General features: G+C 37.8%; 1 protein-coding gene across 3 annotated transcripts in view; it reads left to right on the top strand.

Annotated features, from left to right (window-relative positions):
- PTPRQ (protein tyrosine phosphatase receptor type Q) overlaps positions 1 to 25,912 on the top strand; it is a 212,322-nt gene that overhangs the window by 5,221 nt on the left and 181,189 nt on the right. For all 3 annotated transcript variants that reach the window (XM_043547169.1, XM_043547172.1, XM_043547163.1), the window contains 12 exons: positions 1,402 to 1,656; positions 4,028 to 4,245; positions 10,403 to 10,589; positions 10,728 to 11,012; positions 12,452 to 12,736; positions 14,364 to 14,633; positions 15,940 to 16,200; positions 21,133 to 21,263; positions 21,464 to 21,593; positions 23,491 to 23,641; positions 24,311 to 24,417; positions 25,008 to 25,105. In XM_043547169.1, coding sequence (XP_043403104.1) covers positions 1,402 to 1,656; positions 4,028 to 4,245; positions 10,403 to 10,589; positions 10,728 to 11,012; positions 12,452 to 12,736; positions 14,364 to 14,633; positions 15,940 to 16,200; positions 21,133 to 21,263; positions 21,464 to 21,593; positions 23,491 to 23,641; positions 24,311 to 24,417; positions 25,008 to 25,105 — 2,378 coding nt within the window. The remainder of the gene's footprint in view (positions 1 to 1,401; positions 1,657 to 4,027; positions 4,246 to 10,402; positions 10,590 to 10,727; positions 11,013 to 12,451; positions 12,737 to 14,363; positions 14,634 to 15,939; positions 16,201 to 21,132; positions 21,264 to 21,463; positions 21,594 to 23,490; positions 23,642 to 24,310; positions 24,418 to 25,007; positions 25,106 to 25,912) is intronic.

Here is a 25,912-nt window from a genome sequence, read left to right as displayed (position 1 = left end):
AATGGATAGTAAGTGGTAACTCTGCCTGGGTTGAATTTCTCCCTAATTGCAAAGAATTATTAAGGTATCATGAGTATGGCTGAACAGATAATTGATTTTTCAGTTCAAATGAAAAACAATTTTTTTTGAGTCAACCCGTAAAGGACATTTTTTATTTTTCTTGCTGAAATTAAAAACTGAAAAAAAAAATCATTTCAGGTTGAATGAAATGGTTTGTTAAACCCAAAACAAAATTTTTGGTGTACATTTTGTTTGTTTAGATTTTGGGTATATTTTGCTCTTTTTTTAAAATAAAGCAAGCTAAATTTTGAAACAAAATGTAATTTCAAAATCAAAAGTCAAAACATTTCAGTTCAAAACTGTCAAAACAACATTTTGACTTTAAAAACAATATTTTTTTTCCCTTGGCTGAAACATTTGGCCTGAATTCACAGATAGTTTTGGTCAGCCTGAAGCTGCATGGTGGATCAACTATTTGTCCAAAAAAATTCACTCAGCTCTAATCATGAGGCCCTCAATCCTATGGAACATTTGTCTGATTTTCTTTGTGTCTCCCTAGTGAACCCTAAAAGAAACCATGGTCTAAGCAGTAATATCATTGTTAAAGCCATGAACACTCATGGCTTTAATTTCAGTTTCATAATAGGTCAGGGTCACCACCCATATTAGTCAATTGGAGCTTCAGCAGCAGCAGTAGTAGCAAGAATAGATTGCAACCTCTTGAGGTTAAGAGGGAGATTTTGAAAAAGTCCTAAAGAATTTAGGAGCACAACTCCCATTGATTTTTAAAAGTGATTTTAAAAGTCTCTTTCTAAAGCATTACCTCTAAGACATTCCAACATCTTGCCAACCTGGAAATGAAAGACCAGAATCAGGATTTAAATTTAGATCTGTGACCTAAACCTGTGAAGTCCTGAGTCTCTGTAGTGGCATCCGTTGACAATAGTGGGAGCAGAGGGCACTCAGCAGCATGCAGGAGGCTCAGCATTTCTCAGGATTGTGGTGCTACCATGTTTGTGCTCTTGGCCAACATATGTTATTCATAAATATTGAACCAAGCTGCATTACAGAATTTACACCTTTACACTCACACTGTCTTTTATTTATATGCTTTCTAAGTTTATTTGCATTTCTTTCTACTGAATACAGTGATTATTTCAATTTTATGTTTACATACTGTTAGAAACTATTTTAGTGTGCAATTCCATGCTTCCTTGTTCTGGTTGGTTTTAATTTGCAGCTAAACAGGAAATACATTTTTGTTTTAATTGTAGTGTGTCCCTCATCCCTTCCTGAAATACACTTGTTTCTTATACAGTGCGTAAAAATTAACATATATGTATTGTACTTATTAATCAATTATTGTAAAAGTATATAATATAAATTTCTTTGCTCTGTTAGGTGGAATTTCAGGCAACAGTATCAAAACACTTGTGACAAGTACTACAGTATCTTTTAACTGGAGTATTCTAGCCAGGGAATTTTCAGTTTCAGTTTCACTGAATAACACTTTGCGGATTATACAACAAAATGATGTCTTCTCTGAGTGGGATCATTTGATGCCTGCAACCTTGTATACTTTTACGTTTGAATTTAAACAGCTGCAACTTGAATTTATAAATGTTTTTCAAGCCATGGATATTCAAGTTGAAACAGGTAGATACTCTAGTTTATCACAATCACAAAGATCATGAAAGATGACACTGATTACTTTAAGAGAAAATTTCAAAAAATATTATGTGTACTCAGCAGTACTGTGAAGTCCTGAGTCCCTGTAGTGGCCTCCGTTGACAACAGTGGGAGCAGAAGGCACTCAGCAGCATGCAGGAGGCTCTCAGCATTTCGCAGGATTTTAAATGAATTTTAGCCATTCTTAAATTCCTTTTGTGTTTGCTTTCCAAAACACTAGGAGAAATAGAGTTTTAATAGCACAGATGTTTATAGAAAGCATATTTCAAAGTCACATTGATGAGTATTTATGGAAACAAAATTTTAAATTTGCATGTGCAAGTATTTCCTTATTAAGTCAAAAAACAGAAACAATACCTTGTGACTGATTTGACCAATTTAAACAAAGCAACCTAGTTTGAATTTCAGATGTTGAGATGTTAGATTTGAAGCAACCTGTGATCAGCCCATCGAGTTAAAAAAAATTGTTGAAAAAAAATCATTCGATAAATTCAAGGAAATTGTGATCTGTTTATAGATATTCCTAAAGAAGAAAATGAGGCTATATTCAATTACAAAATTATTTGTTATGAATTATTCGCTTGGCTGTACTGTCTAGCAGGTGTCTGCAATAACATTATGATACACTGATATCCTGAAGGGGCACTAGCCTTGTCATAGCATATGCATGCTGAAGAACCTAATAACCTTACAATCTAAAGTACTGATCTTGTAAGGTGATCTGCACAGGTGGATCTCCTGTGTCCATATGATCCCATTGACTTCAGTGGGGCTTTACACGGATATTGAGGGTCCATCCATATGGATCAGTTTGCAGTACTTGAACCAAAGACTTAAAAATCTAAGACAAAGTCAACACAATCACAGTTTTTGAAACATGGGTAGATTTTGTTGTTGGGTCATGCAAGGAGCAGTTGTCAAGTGCGGGAAAAGTAAAGCTTTTAAGGAATTGCCATTATTTGAAAATTAGATTTGGTTCTCTGTCATTGAAACTGCAAGAGAGAAAAACATGGTGACCAAGAATATTTCCTTTGTCAACTTCCAACCTGGCCAGAGGTACTTTCTGAAAGTTGAATAAAACCACCATAATTTGATAAAATGACAATTCCTCCTGCATCTCTCTCAAAAAAAATTCCCTCCTAGCCTATGCATATGCAAAGGTACATTTTTCTAGATGGGCATAAATGAAGCTCAGAAAGTGACTTGCAGAAGAATTCATAGGAAGCTTGTGGCAGACCTGGAAACACATCCTTAATCTGTGATTAGAGCACAGTGCCTCTCATACAAATTGACTTAAATCTATTGAAATATGGAACTACCCATGCTTACCTAATTTTACTAAGTGCTTTGAGGCACTTTGGCCTAATAGGTCAGCTGTTGGCTGTGGAATTATGCAATATGGTTTCTAACATGTTGTTTGCTAAAAACGTGTAGCACTTTATGCCAACATTCAGAGAGGATGTAGGTTGATTGCACGTGCATGTATGGCTAACCTAGCTAAGTAGTGGACATAAGTATTTTGTCAGGCATGCTTTGAATGAGACAGGGCTCTGTAGGAGCTACTGTTTGATTGGCTGGCACTATTTCTTTTATTTAATAATCTGGTGTTACTATCTAAAATCTTAAAAACTGTTTATGTAGCAGCACAAAAGAAAAAATGAAATATGTTTAAATAAACATAAGTCCAAAGCGAAAACACTGTATACAATAAATACGTGTTAGAATTTTTTTAAAACTTTTAAATATGTACCTTTTAGAAACCAATGAATATCTTCCCTGGAGAAGTCTAACAACACAGGCCCTTTTCCTTATTTTAACTGAACAAATTCAATTGTAACTTCAATCACATTACTGAATAATTGATAAAAAGTTGTAACATTCCTATTAGTTGTGGAAAATTTAAGCAATAAGGATAGTACATATTTTCAGTGTTGATGCCTCTTGCAGTTTTATTATGAGTCTCATAATATTTGGTGATTTTTTTCTTAAAGCCCCAGTTGCTGGAATCCTAAGATTGCAAGAAAATCTCAGCTTTCATTTAAAAAAAAGTTTCTAATCATCATGGTTATGGACAAAAGCTAGAAAACATGATGTGCATGCACTCTAAAGAACCAGGAGGCAAATAAAAAAAGAAGGCAAAACATTTTTTTTTTAAGTGTATGGCAATCTTATGATATGGGGTGGCTAATTCATGATTCTTGAATGACTGAGGTTGGCAATACTGTTAATTTTAATTAAATGTCATCGTACTTTATAGACTTGTTTAAGATTTATGAAATGGAACATCACCATTACTGGTAGAGAACTTTTTGGAAATAATGTATTTGTTCACCCACAGGTCTGTGTTCACAAGGATGGCTGGCATTCAAAGGCAGCTGCTATAAAATGAGCAAATCAAGCAAGCCATGGAGTAAGGCGCAGCAAATCTGTCAATTGTCTTCAATAGGGGCACACCTTGTTGACATACAGAATGAAGAAGAACATATATTTATATCATCTTACCTCCAGACAGTCAATCAAATAATCATGTTATGGACAGGTCTTAATGACATGAAGGTAAGTATGTTTGATCTTTTGTTATTTCCCTTATTAAAATAGATTTTTCTTTATCAGGAGAACTTTAATATGTATAATCAAATTCCTATCGATTTAAAACTTACTATAGTAGGTTGATTTTTAAATAAAAACACTCATTCACATTGGTTATTAACTTGAGTAGTGATTAGTAGGACATTGCGTATTCTGCCAATAAATTGCAAGTATTTACAATTAAATTAATCATTTAAAAAATATGCTACAAACAATTTTATCAAAAATAATCATATAGGGCAGTGCATGAAACTTTGAAAAACAAAGAGATGCTTATGTGTAAACTTTTGGAACTAGTTTATTTCTCTGTATACAGACAAGACCCTGTTTTACCCCTCTAGGTGCTATGTCTTGTCAGATCTGAGACCTAACCCTGTACAAATTATGGATGCCTAAGTCCCTTTGGAATCAAAAGGAGATTTGCCTTATGTGCATGTAGGATCAGGTCTATAATGTCATGGGAAGATCTCCCCAGATTCGTGACCAGGACATGGGGAGTTACTCAAGAAGACATTGTACCCCAAGAACCCATCCCAGATTTTACAGTAAGCCAGGAACGTGCTGGGACAGGACTTCGGGAGTTGAGTCAGTGATCTATAGATACGTTCAGTAAAGTTAATAATGCTGTCCAGTTATATTGACTGTCAGGGCCAGATTCTCATTTACACTAAGGTCCTTGAAACTCTGTTTCTTTTTTACTCTCACTTTAAGGCCCCTTTACACTGCCAGCATATGTAATGAGACCACAGTGTAAATGAAAGTCTCACCCACAGTGCTTTGCTTCGGAAGCAACCAGAACTTTAAGGCCCTTAAAGTCCAAAAAAGAAAACAGGAATATTTAACAATGTGCATTTGTGTGGCAGTAAACTGGAGTTTTAGACCCTATTCAGGAAGATACTTAAACATGTACCTAAATTTAAGCACACGAGTAGTCTTGTTGAACTCACATGCTTGAAGTTAGGCATGTGCTTAAGTGTCTGGCTGAACTGGGGCCTTACTTTTTAACCTTTTAGACCTCACTATTGGACACCCACTCTCTGATCTTGCACTCCGTAGTTAGGAAATACCCCATTAGATTTGCCTCTGCGTCCAATAGCAGTTATGTCCAAATAAGAAGTGCAGGATTGGACTGAAATATTAAAGCCATGACCCCAACCATCTGTTGTCTCATTACAATAAGAAAAACAAGATCAGTGCAGTTTTAGTTTCCCTGTTCCCCTGACATTTCTATTTATGGGATTCAATTGAATTTTGAATCTAGAGTTGAATTTCAACTTTGTATGTGTGTGCATGCAAAATTCAGCCAGCAAGAAGCTAGTGTGGTGAAGACTGGCAGTATTTGAAGATGGATAGGTTAGCCTGATGAACAATGGATATTCTTAGTTTTTTTCTTTCATAGAAGACAAAAAACACAGCTGAACCTTTCAGCACTATTCCAGGAGATCCACTGTAATATACAGTAGATCCACTCTCAAAATTCCCATTGATGTCAAGTGGAAGTCCTGTGAGCAGAATGATTGCAGCATTGAAGTGACATTAGTGAAACTTAAACTGAATTATTGGTTTGCCATTGGAACAGTTTGCTTTATTTATATTAAAACAGTTTAATTGTGAGGCAGGGAGATAAACTGCTAATTTTTTAGCCCAGCATTTGGAAAGAAATGAAACTTATTCAATCTAGTCAAAATGAAGTTTGGTTCATTGACTTGAGGCCCTATAACCCCATACATCATCATGGATAGAGAGAATGGGAAGTAAGTAAATTTGGTCATGTTGCCTTTGTGATATCCTTCCCCTACTTCCACTGACCCTTGTTACCAGATTTGCCCGTTACTTTGGGGTATGCTCATTTATTAGGGTTACTCTTCTGGGGGAGGGGGTTCTGTAATTCTATCAATGTACTGCTTGTGTCACTAGTGCTCTCATACAGAACTCTACTTCTCCCTTCTGCAAGTTCCCTCCCAATGGAGCTATCTTGCAGGACCTAGATTCCCCAGGGATGGGTTCTTCCAGCCCCAGAATCAGACGAACACACACATTAACGGAGCGTGTCTGAGAGGACGGGGTTAATCCGCACTCCCAAGCTGACCCCTTAGATGTCCCTGGACTCAGTAGACTGGGTCGAGCAGCACCTCCAAGCTGTCACCCTCATAGGCCATGGGCACCGCGCCACAATAGAGTACGCCTGAGCGGGTTGGGTCGAGCAGCACTTTCAATCTGCCACCCTCATATGCCCCAGGTTCAGCACGTCTCTATCCCCACTTTCACATTACGATTGTTCTGGTAATAACCCACTTGATGAACAAACCCCACAAGATTTTTGGGCGCTGCAGGGATCTTTAGCTTAGGTACGAGGAACGTTGCTACAGGGTGAATGAGGAAACCGAAAAACACCCACAGGGGGTATGGCGGGGGGGGGGGTAGGAGAGAGAGAGAAGAGCAGGGAGGAGAGAGAGAAGCAACCAGCTTAACCATGAAAGTTCTTTATTGCCAGGTAATAACCATAGAGGAGCCAAACAAACAAAACAGTTCTAATATTAAATCTAACTTAAATTTGATTATAAAAGTCAGGTTTAGAAAACTATAACTGATCACACAAGTCAGGGTCAGAAGGCTATACAGAGAGAGAGAGAGAGAGAGAGAGAGAGCTGGGTTCTCACCACTCCGTGAAGCTTGAATTGATCGGGAGTCCCAGGTGGTGGTCGTAGCTGAGAGTCCGGAGTGCTGGAGACAGGCAGAGCCGCCAGCACGATCAGTCAGAAGTCCCAATGGAACTGATGCAGATTTTGGATCCAGGCATCAGAGCACTTACTTGAGCTTGGGAAGGGATTTTTGTAGGGAAAGAACAGTGGTTCAAGGAAGAACACTAGATCTGTTTGTGGGTAAACTGATGTCTCAAGGGAGTATACCAAAGTTGTTTTGCTCAGGGTAGACAATAGGAACTGATCATTCCTGGCTATGGACAGTGTTCTTTCGAGGGAGCTCACAATGCAATTAGGCAGCTTCGGTATTTTGGTTACCAATAAAGGATTTATTACTAGAATTGGTCTGATAACTACTGAGCTGGGTGTGTGCAGGCATAGGTTCTCAAGCAGAGATTCCCCATCATGCAGTGCTTTCCTGTTTTTCTGGTCCCAGAGTTCCGAGTGGTTCTTCTCTTGGAATCTCTGTTCTCCATGCTGTATGCTAATAGAGATACCTCCCTGTCCCATCTCCGATGCAGGTGAGGCTAGGGGAGTTTTCTTAAGCCTGTCACCTTTGACCAGAGGGGTTTAGGTGTTCCTCTTCCAGCCTTTTCATTGCTTTTTGTAAGTCTTTCTTCTGATTGGCTTTGGTTCAAGCAGAGGCTGGGGAAGGTCTTTCATGAGTCAATCAGGTTGGGTACTGCACCATGGTTCCCCAAGAACACAGAGCTGATAGGTAACACCCTGCAAGGTCTCAAGCAAGGCTGGGGCTCTGCAATATGAGTATCTGGATAAACCAAGAGAGGGAGCAGGTAGGAGCTGGACACTGTGTAAAATTATTTTTCTGTCCCCCGCCACAGGCTCCTAATGTGGGCTTTTGAGACGTCTCTGTTGCTCCTGACTGGCCTTCCTTGGCTTGTCCTCAGTCAGGGCAGTTCTTGGGCCCTCACTTAGCAGTCTGCTTCAGTGTCTTGGCTATGTTTGTGGAGGCAGCCTGGTGCAGGGATGTCACCCCTTTGTTGTCCCAGGCCTTTCTGCCACCCTTTCCTTCTCTGAACTCGCCCCTTTATAGCAGGCCTTGTTAGGTTGTCCAGATAATATTAAATTACTCACTTCCTCCTTCTGTAGTGTAGAACCCCCCTTGAGAGAAGGTTACTGGGGTGCCGGGTTGCAAATGATTTCCTGCAGGAAGCCAATAACTGTATTAAGAAGTAAAATTTTTCTTAGAATGCTGAAGTTAATTTAAGTTCCCTTGGTACTATAGGCAGAATGTCATATTTTTAAAATGCCATAAAAGACAAAGGTATTCCATAAGACAAATATTGCAAATGTTATTTCCATATCATATTGTGAAGAAGCATTTGAATTTTACTTTGTCAACTCTGTTTACACAAGGAAAGAGTTAATTATCAGTTTGGAATTTGACAGTTAACCAGCTGTTTATATTACCTTTACAAGCATTTCTCTGTTTGTGGGAGTCTGATCAGTTTAATGAACTAGATGAGTAATTTCTTTTCAGAATGGCAGGAGATAATAATGAACATGCTTGATTTTCAAGCACCTTGCTGAACTTTCTTCCCAGATAATTTGTAACTTTACACGGTACAAACAGTATGTGGATTTTTGTGTGTTATTACTGCAATTAGTTTGCCCTCTGAGAAATTTAGAAAAACTTGATTTTTGTATTTACAGTATTTTCAACTCAAGTGTTAAAATCATGAGTCAGTCCCCCTAAAATAGAGATCAGATTAAAAAAAACATTTTGGGCTCTTTTTATTTGCCTCTTGGTTTTTGCACCTTTAGGATACATTTTCTAATTTTCTTCTAAAACCCCAAGGGCTAGAAACCTGTTTAAAAAAAATTAAAGCTGAGATTCTCATTTAATCAGAGGATTCCAGAAGCTTTAAGAAAAATGCCACATATTGCGAGACTTACCATAAAATCACAAGTGTTGATTAGCAATTATTATTTATTCTTTCTGTTTTCTTTTTGTTTTTCATTCTGTAGTCCTTTCCTGACACTGAGCTACATTTAAAACTTTATAGACATCAGTAAGTGTACTGGAGGAGGGCATGATATCATGGCGATAGATACCTTAGAAGTAGCTTATAATAGAGAATTAAGATTGGGGCACTTAAGGTGAGATTTTCTTCCCCCGCTCTAGCGCCTGTATGCCAGATAAAGAGGCTCTGAAAGCCCTGATTCTGGCTGGAGGACAATTCCCCTGATATAAGAACCTCAGAAGACAATCACAGGCTCGTTGGCTGTCTTCTGAAGTTCTGCTTACAAGCCCCAGTGTTGGAGGCATGTTCAGGGTGAAACCACAGTGCATAGTGTAGCTCCCCCAACTTGGTCCAAGATGCTGTTACATGGTCCCTAGACTCGCCCAGAATCGTTAATGTGAGTAAACTATAATTATATATTACCAGCTATCAAAATCCAATCTTTGGATGCTTATTAGATATAGGGGGGTCTTTTGCTAGAGGTTGAACCAATTTGTATGGGGACACCCTAAATAACAAGCTATATCCATTTTTAATATATCACATACTTCAAATCCTGCACATAGGTCCTCAGCCAAAACAACCTGAACTCATCTTTGTTCACATCACAGCTTTCACTAGAATAAGGTGAAAATCAGGTACCGGTTTCAATGTAAACTTTTCCATGTGTTTTTAATTGATGTGTTAATTTCAGTTGCTATATTTTAACATTATGGGGGAAATTTTCAAAGGCACAAATGGCAGTTCGGTGAAAGTCATTGAGAGTTAGCTGTCTGTCATATGTACTTTTGAAAATCCTCCTTTAACCCTTTAAACCATGGCAAAATGGAAACATTGAGCATTGCAATGAAAGCAACAGTATCATGTTTTGATATGAACTGAGAACATTGTTGGCCCCAGAAAAACAATTTCATTTGCTTTAAATGTCCTCAAAGGCTTGTTTACAGTAGGCAAGCTTTCAGGATAAATTTTTTTTTCCTGAATTTGTTCAGAATGATTGACTACCCAGTATCATTTCCAGAAATGAGATATAACTTTATCAACAAAACTAGCTATGAGCAGGTGATCACCATTAATTTTTTTATTGTGATATACAACACTTTTTAAGTTGCTTCATAAATATTACAAGGATTATTAGAGGATTTTTTTAAAATTATTGATCCCTCTGCATTAACCTCATGTAGCTTTTATCATAACATATCATTTCTAGCAAGATGTTTTCCATCATAATTATGGTAGAGTGGTGGCATCACCATAGTTAAGGTTATATAGTTTAATAATTCAAAATTTCCCACATAAATAATTTGTGCAAATAAGTGCAAGATGTAAATACCAACTGTTCAAGATCTGTCAGCTATATTGTAGAAAAGATGAATGGTAATAATTCAGCGGTGTAACTTTAAAAGAAATATTTCCTGTATTTTTTGTTTGTTGCAGGAAGAAGGTCACTTTTTGTGGACAGATGGATCTCCTTATCTTGGAAAAGCTGAAATCTCGTCCTTGTCCTTGATACCAGAGAATGAAACTGACTGCTATGCTTTTCAGCAAAATCCAACTGGTCCAAACTATTTCTTCACAGGATTTTTCTGCTATATATCTTTGCCATATATTTGTGAATATGAATGTAACTATATTTCTTTCAGTCTTTTACATTTATTTGAAAGTGTTTTTCCCCCCACAAAACTACATTAATGTTGTTAATTTTAGAAAAATCAGCCTTTATATTTATCAATTATTCTAAGTTTTTGGTGTTCTTTTTCAGTACCTTCTGTACCAGAAAACTTTGTGTTTAACGTGCAAGATGTCAATACAACTGAAGCTGTGTTTGTTTGGAGTGATTTGAATGGCTGGCTTAAATCAGGATTTGAACTTATAATTAAATACTATTTTGATGATTCAGAACAACATTTTGAGCGCTTGCCTCTAAATACAACACACACAACAATTGTGCAATTGTCTCCTGGTCGCCTCTATACGGTTTTACTGTCAGCAAGGAGCCCCAGAGGAGCACAGACTAACTTAAGTCCAGTTCTGATGGTAGAGACAAGTAAGTTACAAAACATAGAGGAATAATAACCATTCAATCATTCACTTTTTCATATATTTTTTCTTTTAAGACACTATGTTTTGTGTTCATGGACATGCTAAAATTAGAGACAGGCTGAACTGAAATCTTGGATATGAACACTGCCAGATTTTAGAGTGTTCAAAATCTTGATCTTAATCCACAGCTAAAATGCACTATTGGAACAGATGGTGAAAGGACTGAGGATTTACATAGGACTTAAGTAGAAAACAGGCTAAAATGTGACTAGCTGTAAGTTCAAGGATTTAACTTCTGATTTAAAAAATATTTCAAAACCTCAATCCTGTCATCATTCTGCACCTAGAACTTCCACTGAGGTCAAAAGGGTAGGGGTCAGGCTGTCAGTAAAAGGTGAAAAGGCACCCATTTGCCCACCAAGATTTAATAAAATTGCACAGGTTCTAATTCTCAAGGAAATATCGCTATATCCATATCTATATGCTATATCCATAGCAAAGGTAAAGACAAATTTCGCAGTTTGAAATACACTATAGTTATTTTTGACCCAATGGAGCGAGCTAAATGGAATAGAGACAAATGTATAACCCAATTATCTACTGTCGTACCAAAATCTAACTGAACACACTCAGTGAACACTAGCAAACACTGGATAAAGGTGATTAATTCCTTTGAATCAAAGGTGAGTCAAAGAGAAATCTTATTAAGAATAAATTACTTCAGAGACACAAACAAAACTCCAAAACCACTCAGTCTGCCAAAGAATGATACCACAAGTAGAGGAACATATTTTACAACTTAATTTCTGTCTGAATCCAATCATTTTGTACCTTCTTTTTGAAAGTAATATAGACAAAAAAGTATGAAATTATACTTTTTGTTCCAAAGTGAAAGTCAAATGATTTTTTAAAGAAATAAACATTTTAGGTGTAAAAATTGGGTATATGAAACGACTGAGATAATTAAGCTGCTAGAAGGAGAGATGCCGTTATATAGGGAATCAACTACATATCATCTGGGATTGTTCCAGACTGAAAGACTTTTTTGGTCTGATCTTTGAAAACTGATTGCAGGGGGAAATCCTTCAAGTTCCTATCTCTGTGGTGTTAGGATCTGCAGAAGTTAAACTAGGATGGATACTATGGGCTGGATTAGCATCGGCTAACCAGTATGAATAAGGGGCAGGGCATGGTTGCATTTCCCTAGAAGCAGAGCAGACACCAAATTGCTCTATAGGGAAGTAAGGTGTACCAGCCCTGTACCTGGTGGATTTTACTCCCTCCTCTGTACTGGCTCAGGTTTGCTGGCTGAGGTGTGCGTTTGAGATGGTGAGACTCCACCCACTTCCAACTCCTGCATATCTGGTTATATCTTTAATAAATAGTAACTAAAAAATTGCCAGAAGCTATTTTCTTATTTTCCTTTCTTAATTTTGTCATCAGGGCCATTACATTCTCACAGTTTAGAGGCTACACATGTATCATCAACAGAAATCTATTTAGAATGGGACCCCCCAGAGAACTTCTCCAATGCATCTTTTCATCACTATCTTGTCACTATTTTGGATGCTGAAGTAAACACATCGGAGAAATTACCAGTTCAGAAAAGCACCACTTCAATGGTAATTAGAAACATCAAGTCGTATCATCAGTACAAGATATATTTACAGAGTGTAGCAGAAAAGGGATCTCTAAGCTGCAGTGAGAAGCCTATATTAATTACAACAGGTAATTACATATATATATATCTTTTCCATTTAAATTGAAAATAGAAAGCACAAAGTTATTGTTAATTGGTATTATATAGGTAGTGATTTACTGGTACATGTTTGGAGGCAAGCCAGGCAAATTCTCTTTCTCTAAATTGCCTCTATCATTCATTAATTTTCCAGATGGGGAGTGTATCTATCCTCTTTTTTCCCCCAGTGGCTTGTGTTAATATTTGCTAAATAAATTTCATAATGGTTTATATATATTTATTTACACAGCTCATATAGTTAATGATAATAAAATGGCTAAATCCCCATGTGCTCCGGTGTAGGTTTGAACATAAAAACATGATGAATGTGAAGTTTAAGCAAATGTGGTAAATTAAATGTGAGCTGACCAGTGCACCAGTTAGGAGGGTTTTTTTGCAATTTGCACTTGGCACTGGCTCAAAGTTCCATAGGCTGTGGAACAGGGGGGCCATGACTCAACCACTTTTAAGCAGCGATCTCTTACTAAATCAGGACAGCTACTGCTGAAGCAGTCCAGAATGTCACTCTGGCTGTGTGGTTGCAATGCAGTTGAAATTTGACCCAGACAATACTTGGAGGGGTGGGAGAGCCAAATTTTAGTGAGTGCCGATGTGACCTGGTGCACAGGGTCACAATGCCACCCAAATTTGGCTTGGCCACCCCTCTGTCAAGACAGAGGGATGGTCAGGTCAAATGGGGTTGTGACCTGGTGTACTGGGAGTCTGTTCGGTGGAGAGCAGGCGAGTCTGCTGAGAACTTGATTCCTGGCAGCACTGCCTCATGCACTGTGTTGGTAGGAGAGGGGGAGACTCCTTGGTCGGGGGAGACCCGGGATTCCTGTAGGAGCAGGAGAGGGGAGAGAGTATGGGAAACAGAACAGGGTCCCAGCCGAGGGGGAATTCCCATCCCCCCCAGAAATAACTCATTTGACTTACATGAAGATAGATCAATGATTATACTAATGGTAAAATTTTGATACCCTCATTCACAGTGTTTAGTGCTTTACTCTGTGACTATTTCCACTGCAATGGAAGGGACTAATTGCAGAGTCGGGTACTACTGATTGTGAGTAAAGGTGGCCACAAAGGATGGCTGGAGCAATTTTAATAAAATACTAGTAATAAATAGTACTTTTTCATATACCAGTCACCATTAATCCATCCATTTTCTATATTTATGTGAAGATTCAACAGCACAGAGACAAAAAGCACAGTACTGTTCATCCTTTCACACATTCGGGATAGCTCATCTTCCCCTTCCCATCTTTCCCACTTCCTCAAGCCTTGTCCTTAATGTTTCCACCTGCCCACCCCATCCTGCAATATAAAACCACAGAGAGATACAACAAGATTCAAAACAGAAGCTGAAGTTTATGTGAAAGAATGCAATTCAAAAATCATTAACTACAGAAGGTGGGTATATAATCTGATATAACCTCTCTTTTGATTAAAGCACTGTATAAATTTAGAGGTTTCTCTTGCTATGGTTATGTATGTGTCTTATTCAAGTATCACAAAAGAAAACATAAAACCAAAGGATTGCATTAGGAAGGGTTACTAAATGGACAATACCTTTGACCTGTGTTTATACACTGTAATTTTTTGTCTTTATTTAAGCTGTCAGTCCACCTAGCAATGTTGTTATTCATCCTGAGGATATTCAAGAAGAGAGTGTAATTCTTCACTGGACGGTACCACAAGAGGGCCTCGGATCCTACATTCAAGTGAAACCTACTACAGATGTGGATGAAACTGTAAAGTTTTTGGTAAACACCACAGATAGATTTAAGATTAATCATCTAGTTCCTGGCATGACTTATGAAATAGCAGTGGCAACTGTGAATAATGGAAATATGAGTGAACTGAAGACCATTCAATGCACCCTCAGTAAGATAAAATTTTATAAAGATTAACATTTTTAAATTATTATTATTTTTGTTTAGCATAAATGATTTGGAAGATTGGGTAGTTTTGCCTGGCAATACAGGGTCTAAATTGAGAGATTCAATGCATTTATGTAAACTGGCAGAGGCACAGTCTTTAAGTTAGAGCTTCAGAATTACATAGCACAAGGATGGTACAGCATTGTATCATAACCATGCTTAGAAGTGCAATGGCAGCACTGAATGCAATTGTGTGAGAGAGATGGGGACCAGATAGGACATTTACTCCCACTGTGAAAAGTGATTGGGTGTGTTGTGGATTTGAAATGGGGTGACTGAATATGGGAATGGTTCGGGTTAGATAATCTGTATATTGGTCTGTTATTGGAAAGGCTGTTAATCCAAGTAAAATGCCAGGAATTATGTAGGCTGCTACAGCAAGAGTATATTGACAAAGATGTAAATGGGTAAGGGAAAAGAGTTAAAGGCTAATAAGTAGTAATATGGTGCACATAATCTATGAGAAGTAAAAACTGCACATTGTTTATCTAAAGGTCTTCCCTGTTATACTTAGTCTCCAGGGATATAGAGAGACTATATATAGAGAGACTGGTACAATATAGATGTTTAACAAGTATGTAAGGAATATGGAAGGTTCACACTCAATATGTGTGTGTTTGTGTAAGGGGATAAGGCTGTACAATGTAGACAGCTGAAAAATGACAACATCACAGTAAATGTAACTGATTACAGTATTTTTTAGCAGATTTAGTAATTTTTGAGCCAAAGCATGGTGTCCGATACCTCATTCCAGTTACAGAGGCCAGGAAATTACAAAAGGTACTCTTCACAGCAGCTAGCACCAGCTGTGCAGCAAGAATGCTAAGATGTAAAGCTTGCTTACCTGTCAAATGCAGGCTTACTTGGCACTTGTTCTGTGGCTGAATTTACTCTCCTTATTTTACAATCCATAAGTTCATTTCTCTAAATTTGTTTCAAATACTGGTACTTCAGTGCTTACTGGAATTATGAATGAAAAGGAAATTAAGATGACATCTTCTGTAGACTAAACTGTTGTGAGATTTACCTCCTTTATAACGTGCTTTGAGATCCAGTGATGAAAAATGCTATATGAGAGCTCGTTGTTGTTGTTTGTTTATTTCTCAGTGATACTGTATCTTATTATGGTAGCTATCACTTTATGCCATATGAACATATTTATCAGAAAACCTGCTTCAGATTTATTGTATTATTTTCATTCAGTTTATTGTTAACTGATCTAACATTTGCTCTAATTTTTCTTGTTCCAGAGCCCAAACCAGTTCAGATTATTGTCCCTTATGACATTTCTAGTAATTCTGTGGTTTTATTTCTTCAAATGCCTGATGTTGGAGTATTTGATGGTATATATGTTACAAGCAAAGGAGGACCTAATGCTATGCTGGCTTTAAAGAATGATAATAAAGTAACAATTGAAAACTTGATCCCAGGCACAGAATATGATTTCTATGTTTCTACAATAAGTGGAAACATGTTAAGCTCCATATATCACGTACCTGGTGTAAAAACATGTAAGTAATTTAAATTTCAGTAGTGTATGATCCTAAATTACAACTTTTAAATCTCTTTTGAAGGCCACAATCTCCTTTACGCAGTATAGATACAGCTTCAGACTTTTTGAAATCTATTTTGGCAATTCATAATTAAATCATACCACTACATGTTTTATAAAGAAAGCTATAACTATACGTTAGCATTGCTGATATTTTAAGTCTTTGTACTCATTTAGATGCTTTATTTGTACCAAGTCTCTACTAATAATTAGCATGTAATTCAAGAATTAAAACAATATTAAATTTGTTGGTTGGCCTTGTGGGAAAAATAAGGTATTGACATTTTGACCATTCCTATTTAGTCAATCAGATGAATATCAACAGAGCTTTTTCTGTGTCCTGCTATCAATAGGTCTGTGCTAACGGATACATCTCAAGGTATGTTAGGGGATGTGTAATAGTGTTTAAATTTCAGTGCTGCAAGGTGCTAACATCAATGAGAATTAAGCTAAGCACTTCATAGGAGATGCTCACCACTAAAGCTGGTTGGAATTCTTGGAATGACTCCCCCCCCCCCCCCACTACAAATATGCTTTTTCTAAAAATAAATTTTATGGTGAAATTTTTTTGTTGTTTTGCAATTTTCCATTTTTTCCCCAATGAAACGCCAAACCCCAAAAATGTTTTGGTTTTTCATTTTTCTGATTTAAATTGTTTTCCTTTCTCAACCGCCTACATCATATACTATTTTTCAGTGGCAAAATGGTAGAAGGAAAAAAGAGAGGAAAAGAGAGACAGTGAAACCTCACAAAAATATGAAAATATTCAAAACAGAAAATTTTTGTGACTGAAAACTTGATAAAAATCATTGTAGAAAATTTTGAATGAATGAAAAAATGTTCCTTTTTTAAACCTTCAGGATGAAAATGATTTCTGAATTTTCTATTAAACATCTTTACCATTTTTTAAACCAGTTCTATGCATTACCTCCCAGGACCCAGGCCCTAAAATATTAAATGACTTTGGGCCAAATCCTCATGGCAGAGTGCAGCCTTAGTAAGTCGGCTGGGTATTGGGCAGATAATTGGAGGCAGAAGGAAAAAAACCTCCCCCTCTCAAGGCTATGAAGTCATAGAGGCTACTTCAGTTTATTACTCTGAGAAGCCTTCTGCACCCTTTTCCACCCCTACTGCAAGGCAGAGAACTGGCCATTGCATGCAGCTACAGATACTTTGGCTCCTTGTTCATCCTTCTCTTGTAAAAATTTGGCTGCTTAAAAAGACACTTAATGGTTTTAAACAAATATTACACCCATTTAGTGTTACCATAATACCCCCTTGTCCCCCAGTGGTTTTTATTAGCTCCATGATTAACCAGTGAGAATGCTTTAGGGCCATGTGGAAAGAGCTCAGATCTGCAAATATTTATTACAGAAATGAGATGTGGAAGTTAATATGTATTTTAACATCTGTTTTTGAGAAAAATATATTTTGTAGTAAATAGAGGTGAGTGTGGCTAGCAACACAATCACTGAAGGGATATAATAGAAAACCAAGGGATACTATTTTGAGGACAATGTACTGCATATGTGATATTGAACTCCAACACACATAACAACATCTGTAGTAAGGTAACGATATATGGACATATGCAGTGAACCCTTAACATAGTCCGAGATGAGGGCCACATAGCCCCGCCATGTTCAGAGGCCCTTCTATCTTACGTATCTCGTGAAATATTTATGTTTTGCTGTCAACTTACTGTCAGTTGTCTGTAGTGATATTATTTTTCCAGTGTAGAAAATGTAGTCCACACACATTTCTTGACATCATACCTACTTTTTTAGTTTGCAGAACCTTTAGGGATCTCACGTATGGGACCATTTTTGTGTTCTAAGTCAAAATGAAAACATGTCAAGTAGAAGGTTTTAACGTGTGCATAGAATTTTGTGTTAGAATTTGAAGGACTATGCTTTTTGACACACAAGCCGTGGGACCTCGTGCTTGAGGGCTTGATCCTGCACTTCTCTCTCCAGCTGAGTTGGCCTTTGAGCCCCACAAATTTAATGAAAAATATTAGGAGAATATAACCTTTTAATTAAAACAAAGATTCTATTCCTTTTCCTTGCAAAAATGGCATTGACATGTAAACCAATATAATCAGGAGGTAAGCTGATTGCTGGGGTTGAATGGAATAGCAAGCTTAGTTCCACCTTTACAACAGGAGACTGAGACCTAAAGAGCACACTTACCCATCCATACACACCTTTTTATAGGAAATGAGTCAGTTAAGCTTGGTGTATCCCATAGTATCATCTTGCTAACCCATTCCACAATATTTAGGTTAGCCCTGGGCATGGTGGTGTGATACTAGTTGAGATGGATTAGTATGTTTTGGGGGAGTGGATGGCAAAAAAGGTGTTTTAGTAGCCTGCACAGAAATGCCAGCTCTGCCACCAGAGGGAAATGCATAATCAGACCCAATATGGTTTTCAGATAGGCAAGTTCATCAGCAGCAACTGATTTTCTTTGAATTGTGACGAATATTAGCTCCATTCTTTCCCTACTTTTCTTTTTTCAAAATTTTGCCTCTGTGTATATGTGTGTTTGTGTGTGTTATAGAATCATAGAAGTGTAGGACTGGAAGGTCTTCTAGTCCAGTCCCCTGCACTCAAGACAGGACTGAGTATTATTTTAAACCATCCCTGACAGGTGTTTGTCTAACCTGCTCTTAAAAATCTCCAATGTCAGAGATTCCACAACCTCCCTAGGCAACTTATTCCAGCGTTTAACTATCCTGACAGTTAGGAAGTTTTTCCTAATGTCCAGCCGAAACCTTCCTTGCTGCAACTTAAGCCCATTGCTTCTTGATCTGTCCTCAGATATTAAAGAGAACAATTTTTCTCCCTCCTCCTTGTAGCAACCTTATATGTACTTGAAAATTGCTATCATGTCCCCCTTTAGTCTTCTCTTCTCCAGACTAAACAAACCCAGTTTTTTCAATCTTCCCTTATAAGTCAAAAAGAAAAGGAGTACTTGTGGCACCTTAGAGACTAACCAATTTATTTGGAAGGTGACGGCTAGTGGTGTTCTGTTATTTTCTTTGTTAGGCCTGTCCTGTAGTAGGTGACTTCTGGGAACCCTTCTGGCTCTATCAATCTGTTTCTTCACTTCCGCAGGTGGGTATTGTAGTTGTAAGAATGCTTGATAGAGATCTTGTAGGTGTTTGTCTCTGTCTGAGGGGTTGGAGCAAATGCGGTTGTATCGCAGAGCTTGGCTGTAGACAATGGATCGTGTGGTGTGGTCAGGGTGAAAGCTGGAGGCATGTAGGTAGGAATAGCGGTCAGTAGGTTTCCGGTATAGGGTGGTGTTTATGTGACCATCGTTTATTAGCACTGTAGTGTCCAGGAAGTGGATCTCTTGTGTGGACTGGAGAAGGCTGAGGTTGATGGTGGGATGGAAATTGTTGAAATCATGGTGGAATTCCTTAAGGGCTTCTTTTCCATGGGTCCAGATGATGAAGATGTCATCAATATAGCGCAAGTAGAGTAGGGGCGTTAGGGGACGAGAGCTGAGGAAGCGTTCCCAGAAGTCACCTACTACAGGACAGGCCTAACAAAGAAAATAACAGAATGCCACTAGCCGTCACCTTCAGCCCCCAACTAAAACCCCTCCAACACATTATTAAGGATCTACAACTTATCCTGAAGGATGACCCAACACTCTCACAAATCTTGGGAGACAGGCCAGTCCTTGCCTACAGACAGCCCCCCAACCTGAAGCAAATACTCACCAGCAACCACATACCACACAACAGAACCACTAACCCAGGAACCTATCCTTGCAACAAAGCCCGTTGCCAACTGTGCCCACATATCTATTCAGGGGACACCATCACAGGACCTAATAACATCAGCCACACTATCAGAGGCTCGTTCACCTGCACATCCACCAATGTGATATATGCCATCATGTGCCAGCAATGCCCCTCTGCCATGTACATTGGTCAAACTGGACAGTCTCTACGTAAAAGAATAAATGGACACAAATCAGATGCCAAGAATTATAACATTCATAAACCAGTCAGAGAACACTTCAATCTCTCTGGTCACACGATTACAGACATGAAAGTTGCGATATTACAACAAAAAAACTTCAAATCCAGACTCCAGCGAGAGACTGTTGAATTAGAATTCATTTGCAAATTGGATACAATTAACTTAGGCTTGAATAGAGACTGGGAGTGGCTAAGTCATTATGCAAGCTAACCTATTTCCCCTTGTTTTTTCCTACCCCCCCCCCCCCCCGCCCCCGATGTTCTTGTTAAACCCTGGATTTGTGCTGGAAATGGCCCAACTTGATTATCATACACATTGTAAGGAGAGTGGTCACTTTAGATAAACTATTACCAGCAGGAGAGTGGGGTGTGAGGGAGGTATTTTTTCATGCTTTGTGTGTAGAAAAAGATCTTCTACACTTTCCACAGTATGCATCCGATGAAGTGAGCTGTAGCTCACGAAAGCTTATGCTCAAACAAATTGGTTAGTCTCTAAGGTGCCACAAGTATTCCTTTTCTTTTTGCGAATACAGACTAACACGTCTGTTACTCTGAAACCCTCATAAGTCATGTTTTCTAGACCTTTAATCATTTTTGTTGTTCTTCTCTGGACTTTCTTCAGTTTGGCCATATCTTTCCAGAAATGTGGCACCCACAACTGGACACAATACTCCAGTTGAGGCCTTATGTCATCTTGGATCCTATCCTGCCATTTGTTTCTGTTCCAGACTTTCACTGGTTTCTACGGGGATCTGAAAATACTCACAATATAAGGTCTCATCCTGCTGTCCTTCACTTGCATGTCTCCCATTGCCTTCAATGGCATTTTTGCGTGCAGAACTGATGGATAGGGCCCATTTCATTTAGATGTTTTATGTGGTTTGTTTTCTTTAGGTCTGGGAGCTCCAATAAATGTACATGAAGGTAAAGTTACCGATACTTCAATACAAATTGTTTGGGATCGTGCTGATGGAAATTTTCAGCAGTATGAAGTCACGTGTACAAATTGTGCAGGCACTATCATGGTATGTTTTTAAGAATATTCATTGTGTATAGTCAAGAAAGTTACTGTTGCACCCTTTCCAGTCAAATAAATTGTATCTGATGCTAACCGGTATTGACCCATTCAAAACACAGAGATGCTTCAAATAAACATTTTGCTGTTACTTAAAAAAACTTGCAGCTGTTCCATAGAAATACATAAGCTATAATGTTTGATTTGTAGGTCCAAAAAGTCATGCAAGAAATGGCAGTGTTTTCCAATCTTATTCCTGGAATGCTGTACAACTTTACAATTCGAACAGAAAAAGAAGGTTTCAAAGACAGCCTTCTTGTAATAAAAGAAATAGAGACAGGTGAGACCTTACTGTTATAATTCAGTATATGTTTGCCGCTACCAGTATTACTTGTATTCTCCTGCAGTTGCTTGAAACTTTTTTGTCTTACGTAGTTAGTTCAACCATCTTTGTAATTTCTTGCAAGTTCTCCTTCATTGTTATCTTCTTGGCTCTTTTCTTTGGCTGTTTCCATGCTTTGAAAAGCATATTTGGGTATGGTTATACTGTGCCATGGTCCTGCTAATGTTATCTTAAGAATTACGTTGCCAGATGTCCACTCTCATGACTGATATTTCACAGTGCTTGGCAAGTATTGCTAGTCATTAGAGAAAGCAAGCAAAATAATTTGCCTCTCTTTAATGTCTGGTCCTGCTTGCTCAGTTGTTGAATTTGGGCAACTTCGTGTATTGTGGACCCAACTGATTCCTGTACGTGGGTGCAATTCCCATTGGCATCCCTTTGGAGTTGCATCCATTTACATCAGAAATGAATTTGTTATATATTTTCTCCATCTTCAGCTTTGGCTTAAGAAATATCTATGTAATGGTTTTCTCTTTCCTGCAATATTAAAGTCTCATTGGACTTCAAATCAGTTGTGTTTTCTGTTTTCCTTTCTTTTCCAATCATGTCAATATTCTTAGGTGCTAACCATATCTGTTTTTTTCCCCACCAGAGTAGGTTGGTCTTCCTTTCAGTCAGGCACTCTAGTTCTCAGAAGCGTATATATTTCCCACCTCAGCTTCATAAATTCTTCTGTCATGGCCCTTTGATTTTAATCACACTTTCTGCTGTCTATCTCTCTGCTGCCATGATTTTTTTTCTTTCTGTTACACAACTAGATTCTTTTTCCTTATAGCTACCTCCTGCTCTCAGTTAAGGCCCTTTATCACTTGAATCCATGTTTGTTTGTAACTCTCTCTCCTTCTGGAATTATTTTCAATCCACAGCCTCTTTCAGTTTCAGAAGGTTCTCTCTCCCCTTACTCAATCTCCCGTTTGCACTCATAACTTACTTAGGCTGCTTTTCTGGAGACACTGCCAATTGTACTGTATTCAAATATCACCATCAAGTGATCATACTGCCACTATCTAGTACCATCCCCAGTTAATGATTTTGTAGTTTAGAGCTCATCAGTGTACTGCTGCTTCTTCCTCCAGTGAGTGTCACATTACAATTGGTTGGCTAGTAGGGGTGACTCAGCTGTGGCTGTTAGGCTACAAAAAAGGTGTATTTTTGTAGTAAGATAACTAAAGACTTTCTCATAACACATGGGGCTGAATTAAGGAATATAGAGACTTACCTGGGTTCAATTCCAGGTTCTAGAAGGGAGTGTGCTCTAGTGGTTATTGATCCTAATGTGCTGTTTGCCCCATTCTCTCTCTGTGCCCCTCTGCTCTTGTCCAACCCAACCTGGCTCTTGCCTGTCCTCCTCTCCTCTTATCCACCACACTTCCCCCTCTGTTCCTATTCACAACCCCACCTCCTGACCCCTTCCACTTCTGTTCCTGGCCTGTTTGTCTCGTTTTCTATCCTTCCTGCTACTCCTGAGAGTGAAGACAGAGAGGGAGCATGCCAATTCCCCACTAGTGTGAAGTCCTTGAGGGACCTTGTGTCAGTGATGTAAATTAAAGCTGCCCCTCCTGCAGCTTTAATTTGTAAAGGGGGCCATGTGGCTGTAAATCAGGGAGCTTCGACCAGTTCCCTGTTAGTTTTGCTCAGAGGTCTGGTACAGTGGAGAATCAAGCCCAGTATGTATTATTCCGTGTATCCCTGTGGTAAGTATATTTTAGGGTCTATACACACTTTTCTAAGTGTGGTGTTTTTTGTTTTTTGTTTTTTTTGGCTGGGGGTAATTGGTGCTGTTAGCCCTATGATAGAATAGGCTATTTAAACATTGCTTTCTTTATTGACACAGTACCAAGCCCGGTTAAATATATGAATCACAGTAAAGACTCAGAATCAATAACTGTTACCTGGCCATCAGCACAAAATATTTTTGATGGATACATTATTTCAATTATCAGCAAAAGCTTCCGCACAGAGGAAATATTATCTTCCAGTGTAAGGTACGAGGATGATATTTTACTACCCAATCAGATAAATATATATAATCAGAGGTCACATTGCATATTTAAAGAGACTATGCTGAATTATTATTTATATGTAATATTCATTGTTTGACAGGTAAGTTAAAAATCATAGAATCATAGAAATGTAGGGCTGGAAGGGACCTCAAGAGGTCACCTAGTCCAATCCTGCACACTAATGTTAATGTGCACTTACATACAGAAAAAAAATCTTAATCTTGATCAACAAACATCATCCTTTTCCTGTTTTATGAATTCCTTTTTTTTTTTAGAAATAAACAAATCTAATGGGCTTTAAACATCGATAAACCCAAATTAAAACCCTGGGTCTGAATACCTACCCACCAGTAGGTATGGTAACATGTCATGATCTGGCCCAAAATTTATCATCTCAGATCCATCTCTGTCTGAAATGAATTAATGCTACCTGAATGTTGCATATAGAGTGACTGCAGGATCTGAACCTGATTCCTGTAAGGAATTTAACTTACATCATATAAAAGCAATCTCAATGGCTGGCAGCATATGCATATAACTTTTGCATTAGGTCCATGTAATATTAATTAATCTGTGAATGATGTACAGTAATAATATATATTTGTTTTCCAAATTTCTAAAAATATAACCATGTTTTTCTTAAATACGTAGAATGTTCAGATTTGACAGTCTTTCCCCGGGGACTGACTTCTTAGTTAGTATTGTGACTACCAATGGATTAAAGAAAAGCCATCCTACCACCCTCAAGATTAGTACTTGTAAGTTCATGCTTATTTAATTTGTTTTTCAGGGCTGCAGATAGTAAGGGCTGTTCTTTTTTTAAAGTCTTGATTGAAAAATATTTTTATTTAATCCAGGAATCTTAAAAATGTTATGATTAAATCATATACATCTATAACATTCTTACTTTTTCAAGCTAAAGATCTGTAAACATTATGAAATAAATGAAAATATTGAGAAACAAATAATTTTCTTCTATGTTATTAAAGGAAGCTACATGTACTTAGATAAATGGTGTGAATAATTAGAATAAAATAAGGTAAATAAAATTGCTTTTTCTACAGAATTTTGCATTACTTTCATCTCCCTAAACCAAAATATTTTTTATAATTTACTAGTTATTTTATCACACTGTACCTCAATCAACAACATGATATATTGTTAACACGTAGGAATGAATACAGTCTATCCTTTATTCTTCTGAGCTATGAAATGTAAACTTTATTTTCATATTTAGTATGAAATGTAAAATATTAATTTTAAAAATGTCTATAAAACTCATTCTCCTTTGAACTTGTCTAGATTATTCTGATATTATATTATGTATCTCTGTCTATTTTTACCTCAGATCCTGATCCACCCGCAGATTTACAGGTTTTTGGACAAGAAGAGAACACCGTATATTTGTCTTGGAAACTGCCAAGAGGAGGCTTTGAAATGTTTCAGGTGAGATAAATAAAGAATGTGTAAAAAGTAGTGCTGCCTTTTAAATCCTTTTCAGTTCTCAGTGTAATATACCATATACTGCAAAACCTAAAGGGATTCTTTTGTCTCTATATTTCACATTAATCTGTGAAAGGATTACCGTCATTTGAGGAAAATCAGCTATCTTTATATTAGATACATATTACATACATAAAACTATGTTAAAAGTATGTTAACATTGCACTCAAGCACTCAAAAGTAAGGGAATGCCAGAATTAAGTTTACCCATCCAATGTTAATTTGGGCTCCCCGTGCATGTGTATTATGATAGCGTCCTACCCAACATCACATAAGAAGTCTGTAGGTGAACCTAGAATAAACGCCAGTCCTCCTGGGGCCCAATACAGTGCCTTAACCACAAGAGACTATCCTTTCTCTTCTTACAACCTGCTGCTTATTTGCATGAATGAAGTAGAGGTCCTGTAAAACAAACAGCATGTGAGCACGTAATAAAGAACAATAACAATGCTCATTTACAAGGTGGCCAAATTAAGACTGCATGAATAATCATAATTCTGGCATAACCTTTGTGTGCTCGACTTTACAAAGAAAACAGAGAAAACAGAAATTCCATCATGTGAAGCTACACTGACCTTCTGACGTGTTATCAGCAGGGTTTCAGCGTAGGAATTTTGGATCCGCAGTGCAGACCCCTACCTGTTGAGCTAAACAGTAATTGACAGCAGCGGCAGTCTGTTGAGCAGTCACTAGATGGGACACATTACACACTTTGCCAATGGCTCATACAACTCTTTGCTTGACAGGAGT

This window comes from Chelonia mydas, chromosome 1 (genome assembly GCF_015237465.2).
Source record: "Chelonia mydas isolate rCheMyd1 chromosome 1, rCheMyd1.pri.v2, whole genome shotgun sequence".
Taxonomy (NCBI): Eukaryota; Metazoa; Chordata; order Testudines; family Cheloniidae; genus Chelonia; species Chelonia mydas.
The sequence above is the reverse complement of the archived record's forward strand: the minus strand, read 5'-3'. Positions and strand labels throughout refer to the sequence as shown.